We start from the raw sequence: 19,618 nt of genomic DNA on the forward strand, positions 1-19,618 counted from the left end.
CTGCGAATGATCACGGCCTACTTTTCATCAAACAAATTCTAAAAGGATGCTCACAATTTAAGAAATCAACTCTGTGAGTGTTCAGGAAAAGTACTTGAATAAACCATACTCTAAATGAAACTAATTTTTATATATTAGATATCATAAACTGGCTGGCAAGGGATCATGTTATCATACTTCAGCCTGGAAATTAAGGAATACCTAACTATTCTGGTTCCTGGACACTTTAGGTGTCGGATCTGCCAGAACTTCTGCTCATACACCTGCCTGAGCCCAAGAGGATTTGAGCCTGCATCCCCTTTAAAGGGCCAGGGGCTCTCAAGTAAGATCAGAATCCTGGCACTCTAGAATAGTTCACCTGAATATGTGAAAATACAGCCAGCTGCTTGTTGTAATAAGTCAGAACACAAAGTGATTTGAATTTGGTCCAATGCTTTATGGTGAAATATTGCATATACATATTATAATCAGCAAGTTTCTAGTAAGTCAGTGAGATAAGCAATGCATAGAAAACATACACAATGGAGCCACCTCTGAGAGTTTATGCTCCATGATGGACCTTCCTTAAAGTATGAATATATATACCAAGATATATAATAAAATAATTTCCAGTTAATTCCTAGTTACTCTGGAATGCATTACTTCCCACACTTGGTACCAGATAAGCAGGTGCAGGGTGACATTAGTTTAGAGAGAGAGGAAAGGAGAGGGAGAGAGAGAGAAACATTGATGTGAGAGTGAAATATCTATTATCGATCAGTTGCCTCCCAAACACATCTCGATTGGGGATCCAACCTGAAGCAGCAAACTTTTAAATCACTCAATTATTAAGATATATCCATATTCACCTTCTTGAGTAATATTTTTAATATCTTCATATATGCTGATCTGTAGTAACTTTGCTAGGTTAGAATTTTAGCACAGCCCTCCCATTTTGTGAGAACAATTTAGCTTTATTATATGCCAAAGACTCAATTGCAACTTAAATTATGTTTATTGTGACCAATGAGGTGGAGAGTCCAAATATCAAGAACAAAAGAAAAGAGGCTGAAAACTCATGGGTTCGCCAATTGTAAATATGCCTACAGCCTACACTATATAACTAATAGTAACATTTTAGGATGGCAGTTATATTAAGGCATATGTTCCCTTTGCAATTACTAAGTAATCTGTGATACTGTAAGAGTATTTGTTTCCCAACAACCATTTATCTAATAGTTTTAGCAGCTATTGATGATCTCTGCCTGAATCAATGACTTCATTGGTGATTACAAAATGGTAATTCTCTCACTCTATCATTCCTTCTGTATTTACAAACTGGCAACTCTTCTGTAATATCACTGTGGACTCTTCATTTTTACTTAATGTATTATAATCCATTGCATTATACTTCTTTTTAATGTTCCAACTGTTTTAAAATTAGCCAGTTGGGTACCATCAGGCTGTCTTCTATGTCTTTCTGTGTTGCCTCTCTTAGTTTCTGAGTACTTCTTTGCCCTGCCTCTGAAAGCCAGCCCTTCACGGAGTCCTGGTAACTCATCTTAGAGAATGGCTTTACAGACCAAAATTTGGGTACCAGGATGCTCACTGCTTTGGGTGTTACTGGTTCTAAGCAATATACACTGAGTGGCCAGATTATTATGATCTCTGAACACATAATAATCTGGTCACTCAGTGTATATCCTATATAATAAAAGGCTAATATGCAAATTGTCCCCTCGACCAGGAGTTCGACCAGCAGGCAGGCCGGCCAATCGCCCATGTCCCCTCCCCCTGGCCAGGCTGGCCGGACCCCCCACCCATGCACGAATTCATGCACCGGGCCTCTAGTGTATGTGTATATGTGTATATACATACACTAGAGGCCCGGTGCATGAAATTCATGCACGGGGGGGGGGGGGGAGAAGGGGTGTCCCTCAGCCCAGCCTGAACCCTCTCCAATCTGGGTCCCCTTGAGGGCAGTTGGACACCCCTCTCACAATCCAGGACTGCTGGCTCCCAACCACTCACCTGCCTGCCTGCCTGACTGCCCCTAACCGCTTCTGCCTGCCAGCCTGATAACCCCCTAACCACTCCCCTGCCAGCCCGATTGCCCCTAACTGCCCTCCCCTGCCAGCCTGGTCGCTCCTAACTGCCCTCCCCTGCCAGCCCAGTTGCCACTAACTGCCCTCCCCTGCTGGCCTGGTCACCCCTAACTGCCCTCCCTTGCCAGCCTGGTCATCCCTAACTGCCCTTCCCTGCCAGCCTGGTCACCCCCAACTACCCTCCCCTGAAGGCCTGGTTCCCCCTAACTGCCCTCCCCTGAAGGCCTGGTTCCCCCTAACTGCCCTCCCCTGCAGGCCTGGGTCCCCCCCAATTGCCCTCCCCTGCAGGCCTGGGTGCCTCCCAACTGCCCTCCCCTGCTGGCCTGATCACCCACAACTGCCCTCCCCTTCTGGCCATCTTCTGGTGGCCATCTTTGTCCACATGGGGGCGCCCATCTTCTGTGTTGGAGTGATGTCAATTTGCATATTACCTCTTTATTATATAGGACGGACACACACACACACACACACACACACACACACACACACACACACACATTGAGTGGCCAGATTATTATGCGTTCAGAGATCATAATAATCTGGCCAGTAAGGGTATATGCATAGCTAGCAAATATATTTCTAACACAATTCATGAGTTCATCTACAAATCACTCAGAAAGCATGAGACAGCCCAATAGGAAAATGGGAAATTCTGCTCCCATCTAGGATGTAGGAAGTTACAAAGAACATTGTTCCCATCCTCAAAATGAGGAAAAGCCAGATAATCTAACAAAATCATAATACTTCTTATGCCCACCTGCGGACTGAGATTGCACGACAACCAAGTAACCTGAATTCCAAAGAATGACAAGCCCCAGCAAAGGACAGACGGAACAAAAGAAGGATTTTACCATCAGCAGAACATGGGAGAAAGAGAAGGCTACCATGCAAATAGGTAAGATGAAATCAGGCCCTGTCCTAAGTGCTTTATATTTAGTAGCTCTTTTTATTCAATTTTTAAAAAATCCTTACCCGAGGACATGCTTTAAAATAATATTAATTTTAGAGAGAGAGGAAGGGAGAGGGAGAGGGAGAAAGAGAGAAAAACATCGATGTGAGAGTGAAATATGATCAATTGCCTCCCATGCACATCTCGACTGGGGATCCAACCTGAAACCTGAGTATGTGCCCTGACCAGGACTGGAACCCGCCACCTTTCAGAGTATGAGACGATGCTCTAACCAACTGAGCCACACCAGTCAGAGCTATTAGCTCTTTTGATACTCAAAACAGCCATATGAGGCAGAGAAATACTTGAGGTACAAAGTTAATCAATAAAGGAACTAAAAATAGTGACAACTATATTGGGAGGAGATGCAGAGCAATTCTTATGTATAACAAAGAGGCCAAGAGATAAGGTCTAAAATTTATAAATCAAAAACTAATATTGTATACTTAACAGTGCTGAACTGGACACTTAAAAGTGGTTACGATGGTAATTTTATGTATATTTTTAACACAATTTTTAAAAATAGCATCATAAGCATATTTATTTGTGGTGACTAGAATAAACGGGCAAAAATTTTTTTCTCTGGGAAGTTATACTTGGGGTAGGAAAGGGTAAGAAGAGGGACTGCAGCTTTCATGATCTCATTTGAAATGTTACATTTTGTTTTCTTTATGTGTATTACTTTGTTAATATTTTCAAACACAAGAAAGGACTTACCTTGATCTGCAAGACATCAAGTGGGACTGTCTCTCCTTTTACAATGGCAAGTGTAGCATCAGTAATATGTCTGAAAGATAACAAGAAGGAAATGTTCATGTTGTGAAAAATAAACAACAGATCCCCCCCAACACACAAACACACGCACACGCACACACACTCCCACCCACAGTACTAATAATTGGCTCAGGAAAAAAACACATAGTTCTTCAAAAGACTGAGAACACAGAACAAAGTAGTATAAAAGAACGACTGACAAAATATAGTGGAAGGCTCTGACATAGCCCTATAGACCTCCCCCTCGGTGTGGTCAGGCTGAATCACATCCACTTGAAGGGGTATTGCTAACGAAGTTAGATACAACTTCAGAGGCCTTAAAACCCAAGAATATGCACATTAATGCAAATGCTTAGATTATATTCTGGGTTCCTTAGTAAGCAAGCTGGGACATAAGAAACAACCTATTTTACTTTCTCATATTTCTTTATCAAAATGCCTTTACCCCATATTTTCCTTCCAATACAGATACTATCTATGAAGTGGATAGCAGTTTAGAAAATGAGATTCAATTTAGGAAAAAGCCAGATGCAGTACCATACGTTTAGACGACCCAGATGTGATATGTTAGTTGTGAACGAAGTCAGTAGGGAGGGTCGGAGTCACTGTACGTATTCTGCGTAGTAGTTAGCACACTGAGAGGATTTAGGAAGTGCTTCTGAGAGACTGACCTTAACAACAAATGTTGCAACTATTAAAAAAAAAAGCCTTCTTATATTAATATTTTTTTTCAAAACTGCTTGGCAGAAGACAGCTAAAACGCAACCTAAATTTATTCTCCAGCAACAACTGCCAAGTTCTAAACAGATCAGCACCATAGCACATTACAGCTATTTTTTTAATGATAATTTACCTGCCATCTTCCAATCCAAGATTCCTTCCACACTAATTGTGGGACAACAAATCTTGACAGCAGTACAAAAAGCAAAGTCTGTTCTTCCCAATAGCCTCAGGCATCTGCCATGTTCAGAGGCCCACCCAATTCTGAACCCAGGGCAGACTGACTTAATTACCTAAGAGCCCTGGGGGGTGCTCTAAATTATGTTTCCTAAATCTTTAAATTAGAGCTAGAAGCAGCAACATAATAACTACAGGGAAAATCAGCTCCCCAAGGCCGAAGGCTATGAAGACCTTCAGGGTGGCCACGCTGGGCACAAACTGGCAAGGGGTTCTCCAAGGACATGGGCTACCTCCTGATCGGTGACATATTTGAGAATGTTGGCTCTGCAGTTCAAATAATCACTATTGATACAAAGGGAAAGACTAGCTCTCTACAGTCACCAAGACCTAAACCAGATGGGGTTTATCTTGGGTAAACAAAACTGTTTGAGTCATTCATTGCCATGTCTACTGCCCCAGAAATTCTAAGCGGGAATGAAAGGACAGTGAACTGAAACGGGCTTCAGCATGACTGTGAGGAGCTAAACACGCCCTATTAGTTAAGGTTTGACACACAAGCAACGTTTCAATGAAGGCTCTGAAATATGTCTATGTTTATGTCTAGTGTTTGATATGCGAACCCAGGTTTTTATAAAAAATAGAGAACATATAGAATTAAAAGATATAAGATGACTCCTAAAATTTCAATAGCAAAAATAAATCCACAAAACAAGCCTAATCCAAATACGAGGGGGAAAAAAATGAAAGAAGAAAATCACCTGCGTATCATTATTGCTATTGATTCTAAAGGGTTATAACCAAAAACATCATAAGATTTTAATTAATTCATTCCACAAATATTCTTCAGCTGACCACCCCTCAGGTGTCACCTAGCTTACGGTAAAGGTCAGGCAACTGACCATGAGAGCCTGGGATCCATCTGCTCCAGTTCATATTAATCCCTAATTCAAGCCTTGAACTCAGGAATCCTATCTCCTCGGAAGGCAAGGGCTTTTCTACACAATGCTTTGGATAGAAATGAACAATAACAATTTGCCCGACTCCTGAAGACACCGTTAGACTCACAGCAATTTAATTTAGACGTCAAGGCTACACTGCTCGCCCTGCCTGCTTTATCCATACACCTTCCACGTCAGGCAATCCCCAAAGGATGTGACTGTATTTCCTTGTTTTAGCTACTTATACAATCAAGATAATGAAGCCAAGGCTACTGGACCCATTTTCACAAGGGACTTGCTATTTGTCATCGGGTCTATTTAAAGCAAACAAATGATTAGTGCAAATCTGTTTTCACTAGGGAATCTTACAATGCAACAGTATGAAAACAGTTTGAATCAGGGAGGCCATCCTTATGACTGAAAAGGATTTCAGTATTCACCTCCATACCTGACAGGGTCCCACAACCCAACAGGGAAACTTCCCAATGAACTGATAGGCTAGTCTCTGATCTAGGTCCTCTCAATGATTTGAGGATCCAAGCTATCAAAACTGAACACAAATATCATATCCGACAGGGGAACTGCCAATTCCCAGGCTCGCTCAGCCACAAATGCCACATCCCACATTGACAACCTACTGGACTTGGTTTCCACTTTCGGCAAAAAGAGTCTGACTCAAGCTACTGGTCTGCCCCAGTGGGATAAATCCGATGGGAATCTTGCTGAAGGCAGCCTGGGAGAAAGAAGAGGGAAGTGTTATTGTCATGGTCAGAAAAGCAGGCTGAAAAGAGAGGCACAGATATGTCTACTATGAGACAAGTAACTGGAGGTGACCTGGGCCCACCTCCCTGTCTCCCTTCCCAGGCCCTGGACCAGCAATTGGGCCATGCCTAAAGCAATTTCTGAAAGGAGGCCGTCCAGGAAAATGACAGGACTTTGAATTTGAAAGAAATATGCTTTATAAACTATCTCGAGTATAACTAGGGCAAAGGGGATCAGCAAGTTCGTGTAGCAGAAAGTAATGGCACAGCCACTGAATTAAATGCCACAAACAAAGAGACACTGTAAGGCCCTAAAGACTATGTTGAGGATGATCTATTATCCTCAAAGGGACCAGGAAGGGTCTTCTTTCTTATTATTTGCAAAATATTTTAAACTGCTATAGAACAGCAGTTTAAAATAATGTCACAAACACTCATACACCCACCACCCAAATTTAACAAATGTTACTTTTTGCCGTATTTGCTTCAGATGTTTTAAGAAATAAAATGATACAGAAATAACTGAAGTTGCTTCTCATCCTATTTCTCTCTCTCTCTCCCCCCTCTTTCCCGCCCCCCCCCCCCTGGCAGAGGAAGCCGTTATCCCAAGGGTGTGATACCTTTCCATCCATGTTGTTACTCTTTTACTACACCAGGCATCCACTAACATATATCCATTTTTCTATATTTTAAAACTTTGCAGAAATGTATAATGTACTTTGGCAACCTGCCTTTTTTACTTAATATTTTTTTAGATTTCACCATGTAAATATTTATACCACAATCCTACATAATAAAATGGTAATATGTAAATTACCATCACTCCGCTACGCCCACGATTGGGCCAGCAGGAGGCGCAGGGGGCGGGACTCAGGGTGGCCGGGGTAGCTGATTGGGCCAGCAGGACACTGAGCTCGCGGCGCCACTGGCGCCGCGAGCTCAGCGTCTGTGCCATGGCTGCGCCGGAGGCTTTCGGAAGGCCTGGGGCACCGGCGGACAGCCGACCAGGTCCCCCGTGATCAAAGGCCAAAGCGGGGGACCTGGCCGGCTGTCTGCTCCGGCGCAAGGCCTTTTGAAAGCCTCCGCAGCGCCGGAGGCTTTCGGAAGGCCTGGGGCACCGGCGGACAGCCAGCCCGCTGGTGCACCAGGTGCATGATTAAATCATGCACTGGGCCTCTAGTTTATTTATAAAGGAATCATCTGAAAAACATTGTATAAAAGGTTGTAAGTTTTAAACAACTCCTGCTGAAAGCTGTTGGATACTCTGGATTCCCAAAGTAGGTAAGTCCGCCACAGGCTAATAAAGGTGTCCGAGGACACAGGCAGCCCCACCTGTCTCTAAAATCCAAGGACCCACACTTGTGCTGCCTTAAAATACAAAATGGGGAAAAAGGTAAAAGAAGGAAGTAAAGAGATATAAAAAGAACAGAAACATAAAACTAAAATGCAATGACTCTTCTTAAAAGCTCACCTCATCTGCTCTTCGAAGAACTCCAGTAACAACCTACAAATGTTACAGAAAAATTATGAACAACATGTATTTCCTTTATCATAAAAGAACTGGATTCAATTTTCATGGGCCACAAACTTCTTCCTAGAAACTATGTCAACTATGCATTGGCTATTGAAACACACAGTATTCTCCAATAGGATCACAGCTAACTTAAATTTTATTCTTGACTGAAGGCCCATAGTACAATCAAGACTAAGATACAGTAATTAATTTTTAAAATATATCTATTGATTTCAGAGAGGAAGGGAGAGGAAGAGAGAGATAGAAACATCAATGATGAGAGAGAATCATTGATTGGCTGCCTCCTGCACGGCCCACACTGGGGATCTAGCCTGCAACCCAGGCATGTGCCCTGACCAGGAATCAAATTCTGACCTTCTAGTTCATAGGTTGATGCTCAACCACTGAGCCATGCTGGCCAGACTCAGATAAAATAACTATAAAATCTCCACATTATATTAGCAAAATGATGTTTTAGTTCTAGAATATGCGTCTAAATGTGTGCTCACATCAATTGTATACAAGAGCCTAGTCTGCCACAATGAAGGGCACATATAGGAAAAACATACCCTGTGGCTGCACTCCGAGATGCCTGCTCTCCACAAATGTTTCTCACTGATGAAGGTAAAGGCACGGGGGATAGCAGTCCCCCTATGAAAAGAATACTTTTTATTTCAATTTTTACATAATTTATTTTTCATTTTAAAAATGTGGTACATATGTCTTGTAAAAATGGAAAAATAGCTGAAGAAAAAATACTTCTTCATAAACCCACTATGCAGAATAACTATCATTAGTCAGTCATTTATATTTTGGTACACTGCCCGCAAATTCCTTTTTTATCAGGGCATATTTTTATGGCTGGATCATACCAAATGCACAATTTGGTATCTTTCTTAAAAAGATTCTGTAAAGTAAAGGCCCATCTCCTTTCATCTCCTGCCTTCCTGCATTCTGGGATTAAATGGGGCTGTCAGGAGGTCTCCTTCATTCTTTGTTGGCATGCTATCAGTACTCTTCACACTTCATTAAAAAGCCATAAAAACAATTACAAGATCATTAGCACAACCTTTTAAAAAGAAGCTTACTAAGGCTCACATAATTGTTGAGTCAAACATAGGACAACTCTGGCCGGTGTGGCTCAGTGGGTGAGTATTGTCCCATGCACCAAAAGGTCTTGGGTTTGATTCCATTAGGGCACATGCCAGGGTTGTGGGCTTGATCCCCAGTAGCAAGCATGCAGGAGGCAGCTGATCTATGTTTCTCTTATCGATGTTTCTCTCTCTACCCCCATCTCCCTTCTTCTCTCTCTAAAATCAATAAAAGCATAGTTAAAAAAACAAACACATAGGACAGTGCCCTGTCTGCGGTGAGCTCCTGATTCCTGAACACCGATGAAACCACCAAAAGAAGGCAAAAGGCAATCAGAGAAGAGGTGTAGATGTGAATTGCACACAGGATGGGAAGGTGAGTGGAAGGGCTGCCTGTGCCAGGCTCTTCAGGGGTTTCCAATACATAATGGAGGTTCTAGGCTATAGCTCAGAAAAGAAGAGCAGTTCAGGACAATACACTTTCTGTCCTTATTGGACCAAAGTAAGCACTAAGGATATGGAACTTCAGAACAAAGGCAGATGCATACATCTGAACATGGAGACCAATGCCTCCTAATGTGCTCTCAGGAGATGAAACATGTGATAGAAATGAAGTGAAAATGGACAGATGCCTCTTTTAAAGGAATCTGTATTTGTTACTTTTATAAGAAACTTTCCTCATCATTGAAACTATGATTGTCTTAACAGTCTTCAGAATATAAAAAGCTTACCATACCCACCACCATTTTATTTCTTATTTTATTCAATTTTATCAGACTTTAAAAAAAAATGCATGAGAAAAAAGTAATGCTATACTTGTTTCAGAAACAATCCCAAAAAATGGATTACAAGGAAATAATTTCCTTAAATTATAACCACTGTATGCCACTTCTCTAAGATCAACTTTCTGTCTCCCTCACCAAATGGTTTCACACAGGAAAAGGGCCATACCTCCTGCAATGTCCCATCTCCTCCGGCAACGATAATCACGTCTGTGTTTTCCATCAGTTCTAGGAGTTTCTTGGCTTGGCCCTCATAATCTGTCTGAAATACAAAGGAAGCCTTGGGTCAATTTATCATCCTAGGGCCACTGGTGAAAGGTTAAAAAAATACAGGTTATTTGCTCTAAAGTTTTACATTGAGTATTTTCTTAAATTCTACATAATTGATAGACATGAAACACTAAATAGCTAACAAAGCAACTCTGTCCAGTTTTTATAGTTTATACCTTTAGAACTGGAAGGGACCTCAGAAACCAGTCAGCTCCTTACTTGATTTATCTGTTAACAGTAAGCTCATCAGAGAACCCATTTCCAGTCCAGTACAGTCTATGACATCATTTACCAGTGCCTTTTATCTGAAAGCAGGAAGTGCAAGTGCAAATAAGGAGAAGCAAATGGGATGAAAAGAGCACAGATTTGGGAGCCCAAGAGACCTAGATTAAGTCTCAACTCTGCTACTTTTTAGCTGAGTAGCCTTAAACTCTCAGATTTTAATTTCCTAATCAATGAAAGTATGTGTGTTAGGAGAGGGGATAATCATAGCTTCCCCATAATACCATTGTAAAGCAACTAGCAAAGTAACTGCTCATAACTGGTCCTGTACTAAATCAAAGGAGATTATTACTGTACATAGGAATATTGTACATAAAATACAGGTATAATTCAAATTAGTCAAGACGCACCTAGGCATCATCATTTTTATTGATAATATTTTATCCCAGATACATACGTAGACTTAATGGACCATCTAAGCCACCACCTCTAAAACCAAACATTGAATTTTAATAAACATAGTGCAACTAATGCTAAAATAAGGAAATACTCCCTCCATCTGACACTATACTAGACAAATAGATAAAAATTGAAGATTTGAATTTCACGTAGGCTAAAGCACCTGAGCCAATAAGTCACAGTTAACACAAAGGAAAAAGGAATTCCCTAAACTAACACGATTAATTTTATGATGAATGGTCCTACTTTTATTCTAAAAATTGGAATGACTGGTTTTATAATTATATATTTTCAAATATTTCATTAAAAAATATGCCAATCCTAATTAAAAGGATGGTTTGTGAGCACCCCGAAATGGGTGATCATTGGGAATGAGCATGGGTTGGCTAAACTGACACATTTCAGACTTATGCTCATCTCTGACAGGTCACTAGATCCATAGATCTGGGAAACAAGACAGACATTATAATTGGTTTTCAGCAAGGCACCTGGCAAGCTATTTAATAATATCCTTGGAGACATGGTGGGGAAATATGGCAATAATATGTTAGAATACAATTAAATTAGTTACCAATTGACTATCTATGCTCAAAGTGAGATGCTCAGTGAAGCAACATCAAAGTGTAGGTAGTTTTTTGTTGTTGTTTGTTTGTTTGTTTTTAATGTATTTTTATTGAGTTTTTACAGAGAGGAAGGGAGAGGGATAGAGAGTTAAACATCAATGAGAGAGAAACATCGATCAGCTGCCCCCTGCACACCTCCTACTGGAGATGTGCCCACAACCAAGGTACATGCCCTTGACCGAAATTGAACCTCTCTCTCATCATCAATGTTTCTATTTCTCTTTCCCTCTCCCTTTCTCTCTGAAAGCAATAAAAATATATTTTAACAGAACAAAAACTTTTAGGGTGCAGCTGAATTAGAGTACATTTATAGCTTTCAATGCATATAGGACAGAAGGGTAAAATTAATAAAATAAATATCCACATTAAAATGTCATAAAAGGGCAGCAGAAAAAAAAATCCAAAGAAAGTAGAATGAAGAAACAGTAAAGACAAATTAGATATTAATGAAACAAATGAGAGGATCAACAAGCCAAAAGATGGTTCTTGGCAAGGATTAATTGACACACCTCTCACAAGATTACTGAAAGAAAAAAAAGAGGGGACAAATAAACTATATTAAGCATGAAAATGAGATAGTACAGATGTTACAGAAATCTGAAAGTTAAAAAGAGGACAGTATGAACAACTCAATTTGAAAACACTGATGAAATGAACAAATTCCTTGAAAAACTTACCTTTCCAAAGTTAATTCAAGAAGAAATAGAACTTGAGTACTTCTAGAGCCATTAAATAAATTTAATATAGATAAATAAATAAATCCCCAAAGAAAGCTCCAGGCCCAGATAGTTTTACTTGTGAGTTCAACCAAACATTCCAGGAACAAGTAATAGTAGTGTTAAGTAAACATTCTATGATCTCTAATACACAGAGTATGCACTACAGGTACTTAAATAAATGTTAGTTTTTTTTCCCCGTTCCTCCATCCTGGAGGCAGACAACTTAGCACTAGTTTCAGACAAACTAGAGAAGAGAGTTCACCATGAAATGGTAAATTGGACTAAATGACCTTTTACTCTGTTATTTAATGAAAGTGTGTAATGTTAAAAATAGGTTATTCATAGACTTAGCAACATAGTAACAGTGATTTTCAAATATGCACTCCTTGTACACACCACACACATATCACTTTAAAAAGCCAACAAAAGTGGAGTCTTTGAGCATCTTCTGAGACAACACAATTCCCTCAAACTTATTTTTGTCACCTGTTTTTCTTACCTAAATCTTGCAAATTCTGAAGCTTTACCATTTAAATTCCTCACCAGAGATAATTCCTCATCAGAGAAAAAATGTTTACCTGTCTGTGGAACTAGCAAAAATTAAATTAATTACTCAGATTTGCAGGTTTGTGTTTTTTTTGGTTTTTTTTTGAAAAAAACACACTATTTTCATCTTCTAAGAGACAATAATTCCACGTCCTATCTTCACATGAAAGGAAATCAAGCTTATGCCTCCATCTAATCCTTTTCTGAAGATGAAAAGCTGACAATGCTTTACAAAGACAAAATTGCCTTAATTATCAGAACAAGTACACAACATTGATTGCTCTGCTCTTAAGTGGTAAGTGATTTCTGCAAACAAGTAAGGAGAAGAGGCTATGTTACAAGGAGTAGGAGCTGGGATCAAGTCGACACTCTGGGGCAGTCTCACCTTAACGACTGTCACATCCATGCCAGATAAGTGCAAAATTGGGGCAGCATTTTTTTCAAACAGAGTCCTTGCTTTGCTGTAGACAAAGAAAAAAATACAAAAATTTTATCATGAGCTCTCAAGAGGATGAACAGAAAGCCAAACAACCTTCTCTAGTGTAGAACAAGAAACAGACTAGGGAAGACTCATTGTTCAAATAACAATGAGAAATGAGTTTCTACGGATAGAAACATAGACTCTCTCACTCAGGGGCCTCAGGAGTTTACTGTTTGTCTAATACAATAAGCTCTTATCCATTTGGGATGCTAGTTTATGGTCGTTCCTCTAGGAAATGTCTGGCCCATGAGCCATTTGGTCTGGCTCTGCCAAGGCATTAGAGGTGAGTTAGTTAAATGTTTGACCAAATATAATAGGCTAATTTTTAAGTGGATAATTTTGTATGGCCTGTGAGTGATCTTATAAATAACCAAATGGCCCTTGGTAGAAAAAAAGGTCCCCCAACCCTGCTCTAGAGAAGAATGTACATGGGATATGGCTCCACTCAGGAAGCAATGTTTGATTCATTCAACAAGTATTTATTGAGTACCTACTGTGTGCTAGACAGGTGTAGGAGCTGGAGATACCACATGACAAAGCAGATAAAAATACTAGTAACTTAAGTATAATGTATTAAATCATCAAGGAGCTTATTTATATTCCAGTGGTGGAAGAAGATAATATATTTACTGTAACATTTTTCATATGCCCCAAGGGAACAGAGCGAACCAAACAGAATATTGCTTAATTCTAACCCAGTGGACACAACCTTTGGGTTTGAAGAAGCACATAATTTGTAACAATTCCAAATACTATATCCATTTCTTAAGTCTTAAACCTGCAGTAAAATCCCTGAAGAGCAAAATTTTTTTCCACGAGGGCCAAATTTCTGCTGGGATAGGGAAAAGTTAGAAATTATCTAACTACAGGATAATCAGCAGCTTGCCCCAAACTTCCAGGCACCATCATGCCTTCTGTGTGTTAACCAGCACTATGTACACACCTGTCTTGGGAACTTTCACAGCAAATGATGACTAGTGAATTGCAAGACAATCTTCAGGACTAGACTTGAAGCCTTGCACAAACAGACATCAAATCTTATGCATCCCTGAATTCCCTAGCCTTCAAGAGTATGTCTGGCACGGGTAGAACATATTTAATAAGTATCTAATGAGTTAATAAACAAATGAATGAATAAACCCATCCCAAAAATGCAGGCCTATAAATTCTGAGGAAAAGGAAATGACATGATTGTGATGTCTTTAACAAGAGAAACAGTTACAAAGCCCTTAGAAGAGTCTGTGTATTTTAAAAGTCACACATCATTCCAATAGTGACTCTTGTCCAAGTCACGTCAGGATTCGAAAACGCCTAGGAATCAAAGGATGTAGAAGTTGCAGAAAGTCCCCAATGGCATAGTCTCAAAGTTGAATAAAATCCCTGGAGAAATGTTTAGGTAAAAGACAGGTCAACTGATTAGTACTTTCAAAACAGTCAACTAGCCAAACATCTAACTTTTACATCCACATTACTCGGCTTTCTTAAAGAAATAAAATTTTTAACCAGAGATGCATGCTTTGACTTTCTTGAGAACGTTTTAAACTAGAAAGAGATGCAGAGGTAGCCAGTGAGGAACATGTATAGACCAAACTCAACATCCACTACACTAAAGAGAACAACCACCAATGCAGACAGAACACAAAACATTTCCTATTATGAATTAAATGGAAATTGAGAAGCTTGGATACATGTTCACAAGAACCATTCAAGAGAACATCTCAAACCCAGGGCCTAACTGAGCAGGTAATAAGCAAATTAAACAAATGTCCCCTATCTTTTCTGCTGCTCTGAATGCTTAATAGAATGAACATGAAAAACTAAATGGAAGTTTCTCCTTCCCAGCTCACCATTTTTGGGCCTTAACCCAACAATAATGGGCTGAGGCAGTGATAATGCAAATATTTCTCCTTCCTGGGATGCTTTTATTACTAGATTGATGAGAAAAAGATCTGCTTGAAGTGGACTGGATCTACCTCTGAGAAGCAAGACTCTGGAGAAGTCTCAATCTGCTATATTCATGTACAGCAAATCTGTAAACTCCTTTATGTTGGCTTAAGAAGTAAGACTGGAACATTTGGACTTTATTCACACTTTTATGTGATGCTGTGGGTACAGAAAATTTCTGAAATAAAAGTGAAGACTTTTTTTTCCTTCTAACGTTCCATATAAAAGGTTGAAAAACAGGTGCTACCAGTAAGAAATGCATTATTTATTATATAATTAAGGGTGAGATAGCACCGGAAATAAAAACTTTATATACTTGTAGCAATTTCCAAGTTCACACATGCACAAAAAAATAATTACTCCTTAATGTATTATTTATTAATGCTAAACACACAGTCATCTAATTTCTTAAAGCTCTGATGTACTTTTAAACCAGTACTACATGATGAAATAGCTACACAATAAATTATTAATTATGTGTCAGGGCAGAGTCAAGATGACAAAGAGTGCAATTTTGGTGACAGCTTGAAAGAGATGCTGGAGAGTGCCAGAGTGGCGGCTTCCTAGAGCTGTGCAGGGGTTCGCCTGCGAAAGGGACAGTGACTTTGGGAGAGAAAGCCTTTCCTTAACCTCACCCTTAGAGAAATATGTTACACTTTTAAACAATAATCTACCTTTAAAAATGCAAATACATTTATATGTAAAATGTAAATGGACCTAAAAAATAGTTTTAATTTTTAAAAAATGTACGTATCTCTTAGAAGTAAAAACTCAAAATAACTGATTATAGCTTAAAAATATATTGCCATATATTTTCCTTCATCAGAATTAGTAAGTGGCTAACTTACTACGTTTCTAAAGGAATAGGACCTAGAATAGTTCAAGTAGGCAGCAGGAAGGGTGCAAGGACTTTTGGGAAGGGTGGGAAAGCAAAGTAGAGAATGTTGTGAACCCAGCCCACTGGTAAATAACAACAACAACAGCAGCTTATATTCCTTTTATCCATGCTATTACTATGAAATGGAAAGAAGTCAAACATTTCAAAGGGATCATCTCATTTAATCCAAAGGCACCTATTATATATGGTAATTTTATATGGGATGGGCTATTCTCCCATTTTACAAATGACTAAACTGAGCATTTAAATTAAGTAGCTTCCACAGTATCACACAGCAGAAAAGAGTCTATAGATCTGACCCTTCCAACTATGAAGCCCACAGAGTTTTGTGGCATTCTGACACAGACCACCACTGACCACTTAGTTATCGCTGTGTTGTGTTAGGACCTGTTCAACTGTTGGTATTATTTAGTAATGTGGTTAAACAAGAATGATCATGGGCATTATGACTGATGTGTTTATGGAGGAAGGAAGTGGCTTTAACGATGCCAGGCAAATAGGGTTCAATTAGGCAGAGCAATGGAGCCAATTTAAACAATCTGTAGGTAAATACCTTAAACTGCTGAATTAAAAGAAGGCATGACTTGTCCTCATACCTGTGAAGCCGCACTCTGTCCCAAGAAATTACTAGAGAAGCTTATTTCAGAAGCTGAAAGCCTTTCCTCTAAGATCAGGAACAAGACAAGGATGCCCACTCTCACCACTTCTACCACTTCTATTCAGCATAGCATTGAAGTCCAAGCCACAGCAATCAGACAAGATAAAGAAATAAAAGGCATACAAAAGGGAAAGAAGTAAAACTCTCATCATTTGCAAATGACATTATACTACATATAGAAAAGCCGAAAGACTCCACCCAAAAACTGTTAGAACTAATAAATAGCTTTAGTAAAGTTGTAGGTCACAAAATCAGTGTATTGAAATCTACTACATTTCTGCACACCAATAACGATTAAGAAAACAATCCCATTCACAATTGCACTAAAATGTATAAAATACCTAGGACTAAATTTAACCAAAGAGGTGAAAGACCAGTACACCAAAAACTATAAGAAATTGGAGAAAGAAATTAAACAAGATACAAATAAATGGAAGGATATACCTTGCTCATAAATTGAAAGGATTAATATTGTTAAACTATCCTTACTACCTAAAGTAATATACAGATTCAATTCAATCCCTATTAAAATACCAATGGCATTCTTCTCAGAATTAGAACAACTAATCCTAAAATTCATATGGAAGCACAAAAGACCCCAAATAGCCAAAGAAATCTTAAAGAACAAAATGGGAGGTATCATGCTCAATGATATAAAACTATATTAGAAAACTACAATAATCAAAACAGTACGGTGTTAGCAAAAAAATAGACATACAGACCAATGGAACAGAACTGAGAACCCAGAAATAAGCCCACACATATATGGACAATTAATTTTCAACAAAGGAGCCAAAAACATACAATGGAGAAAGGAAAGTCTCTTCAATAAATGGTGTTGGGAGAATTGGAAAGCCACATGCAAAACAATAAAACCAGACACTGCTATCAGGTACCATACATAAAAATTAACCAAAATGGGTTAAAGACTTAAACATAATACCTGAAACAATAAAATACATAGAAGAAAGCATAGGAACTAAACTTATGGACCATGGTCTCAGAGGGGTTTTTGTGAACTTGACACCAAAGGCATGAGAAGTAAAACCAAAAATAAATGAATGGGACTACATCAAACTAAAAAGCTTCTGCACAGCAAAAGAAACCATTGACAAAACAAAAGGCAACCAACTGAAAGGTAGAAGATATCTGCAAATGATACCACTGATAAGGGGCTAATATTAATATCCAAAATATAAAAAGAACTCATATAACTTAACAACAAAAAAACAAACAATCCTATTTTAAAAAGGGTGGAGGACCTGAATAGATACTTTTCCTAAGACATACAGATGGCCAACAGATACATAAAAAAATGCTCAACTTCATTAGCTGTAAGTGAAATGTAAATCAAAACACAATGAGATACCAGTTTACACCTGTTAGAAGGGTTATCATCAGTAAGACAAAGAAATAAGTGTTGGAGAGGATGTGGGCAAGAAAAAATCCTCAGGCATTGCTGGTGGGAATATAAATGTATACAGCCACCATGAAAAACAGTATAGAGGTCCCTCAAAATTAAAAACAGAGCTACCATATGACCCAGCAATCCCTCTTTGGGTACCATCCTGAAAAATGTGAAAACATTTATTCATACAGATATATGTACCCATATGTTCATTGCAGCATTATTCTTAACTAGAGGCCCGGTGCACGAAATTCGTGCATGGAGGGGGGTTGTCCCTCAGCCCAGCCTGTACCCTCTCCAATCTGGGACATCCCTCTCACAATCCAGGACTGCTGGCTCCCAACTGCTTGCCTGCCTGCCTTCCTGATTGCCCCTAACCGCTTCTGCCTGCCAGCTTGATCACCCCCTAACCACTCCGCTGCCAGCCTGTTTGCCCCCAACTTCCCTCCTCTGCCGGCCTGGTCACCCCTAACTGCCCTCTCCTGCAGGGTTGATCACCTCCAACTGCCCTCCCTTGCAAGCCTGGTCCTTCTCAACTGCCCTCCCTTGTAGGCTGGGTGCCTCCCAACTGCCCTCTCCTGCTGGCCATCTTGTGGTGGCCATATTGTGTCCACATGGGGGCAGGATCTTTGACCACATGGGGGCAGCTATATTGTGTGTTGCAGTGATGATCAATCTGCATATTACTCTTTTATTAGATAGGATAGAGGCCTAGTACAGGGGTGGGGGCCAGCTGGTTTGCCCTGAAGGGTGTCCCGGATCAGGGTGGGGTTCCCTTGGGGCGTGAGGCGGCCTGAGCGAGGGGCCTGTGGTGGTTTGCAAGCCGGCCACGCCCCCTGGCAACCCAAGCGGAGGCCCTGGTATCTGGAATTTATTCTCCTTCTACAACTGAAACTTTGTAGCCTGGAGTGGAGCCAAGCCTGGGGCTCCCTCCACGGCCGGCAGCCATTTCTGTTGGGGTTATAATTGAAACTTTGTAGCCTTAAGCGGGGGAGCCCGGCCAGGGTGTGCGGAAAGCTTTGCTTCCCCTGTTGCCGGGGACAACCCTGGCCTGCTCTCTCAAGCTCCATTATGCCGCCATTTCTGTTTGAATTTGTTTACCTTCTATAATTGAAACTTTGTAGCTTGAGTGGAGGCTTAGGCCTGGCAAGGGCAGGTGGAAAGCTTGGCTTCCTCTGTTACCTAGGAAACCTTGCTCTCTGTGGCTGTAGCCATCTTGGTTGGGTTAATTTGCATACTCACTCTGATTGGATGGTGGGTGTGGCTTATGGGCGTGGCTCGTGGGTGTGTCGGAGGTATGGTCAATTTGCATATTTGTCTATTATTAGGTAGGCTAGCACGACATGGAAACAACCTCACGACAGATGACTGAATAAAGAAGATGTGGTACATACACACAATGGAATTATACTCAGACAAAAAAAGATGAAATATTGCCATTTTCGACAATATAGATAGATCCTAAGAGTATCATGCTAAGTGAAATAAGTCAGATGCTAAAGGACAAGAACCATATGAGTTCACTCATATCCTATATAATAAAAGCCTAATATGCTAAGTGTCGGGTCGACCAGTTAGCCGTTCTACCAATCAAAGTG

The 19,618-nt window shown here is 40.0% G+C and overlaps 1 protein-coding gene across 7 annotated transcripts in view; it reads right to left on the bottom strand.

The window, feature by feature from the left end:
- AGK (acylglycerol kinase) overlaps positions 1 to 19,618 on the bottom strand; it is a 72,416-nt gene that overhangs the window by 19,273 nt on the left and 33,525 nt on the right. For all 7 annotated transcript variants that reach the window (XM_079786544.1, XM_079786541.1, XM_079786540.1 and 4 more), the window contains 5 exons: positions 13,017 to 13,092; positions 9,962 to 10,054; positions 7,878 to 7,910; positions 6,284 to 6,378; positions 3,751 to 3,820 (listed from right to left, as the gene is read on the bottom strand). In XM_079786544.1, coding sequence (XP_079642670.1) covers positions 3,751 to 3,820; positions 6,284 to 6,378; positions 7,878 to 7,910; positions 9,962 to 10,054; positions 13,017 to 13,092 — 367 coding nt within the window. The remainder of the gene's footprint in view (positions 1 to 3,750; positions 3,821 to 6,283; positions 6,379 to 7,877; positions 7,911 to 9,961; positions 10,055 to 13,016; positions 13,093 to 19,618) is intronic.

Source organism: Cnephaeus nilssonii (assembly GCF_951640355.1).
Source record: "Cnephaeus nilssonii genome assembly, chromosome: 12".
Taxonomy (NCBI): Eukaryota; Metazoa; Chordata; class Mammalia; order Chiroptera; family Vespertilionidae; genus Cnephaeus; species Cnephaeus nilssonii.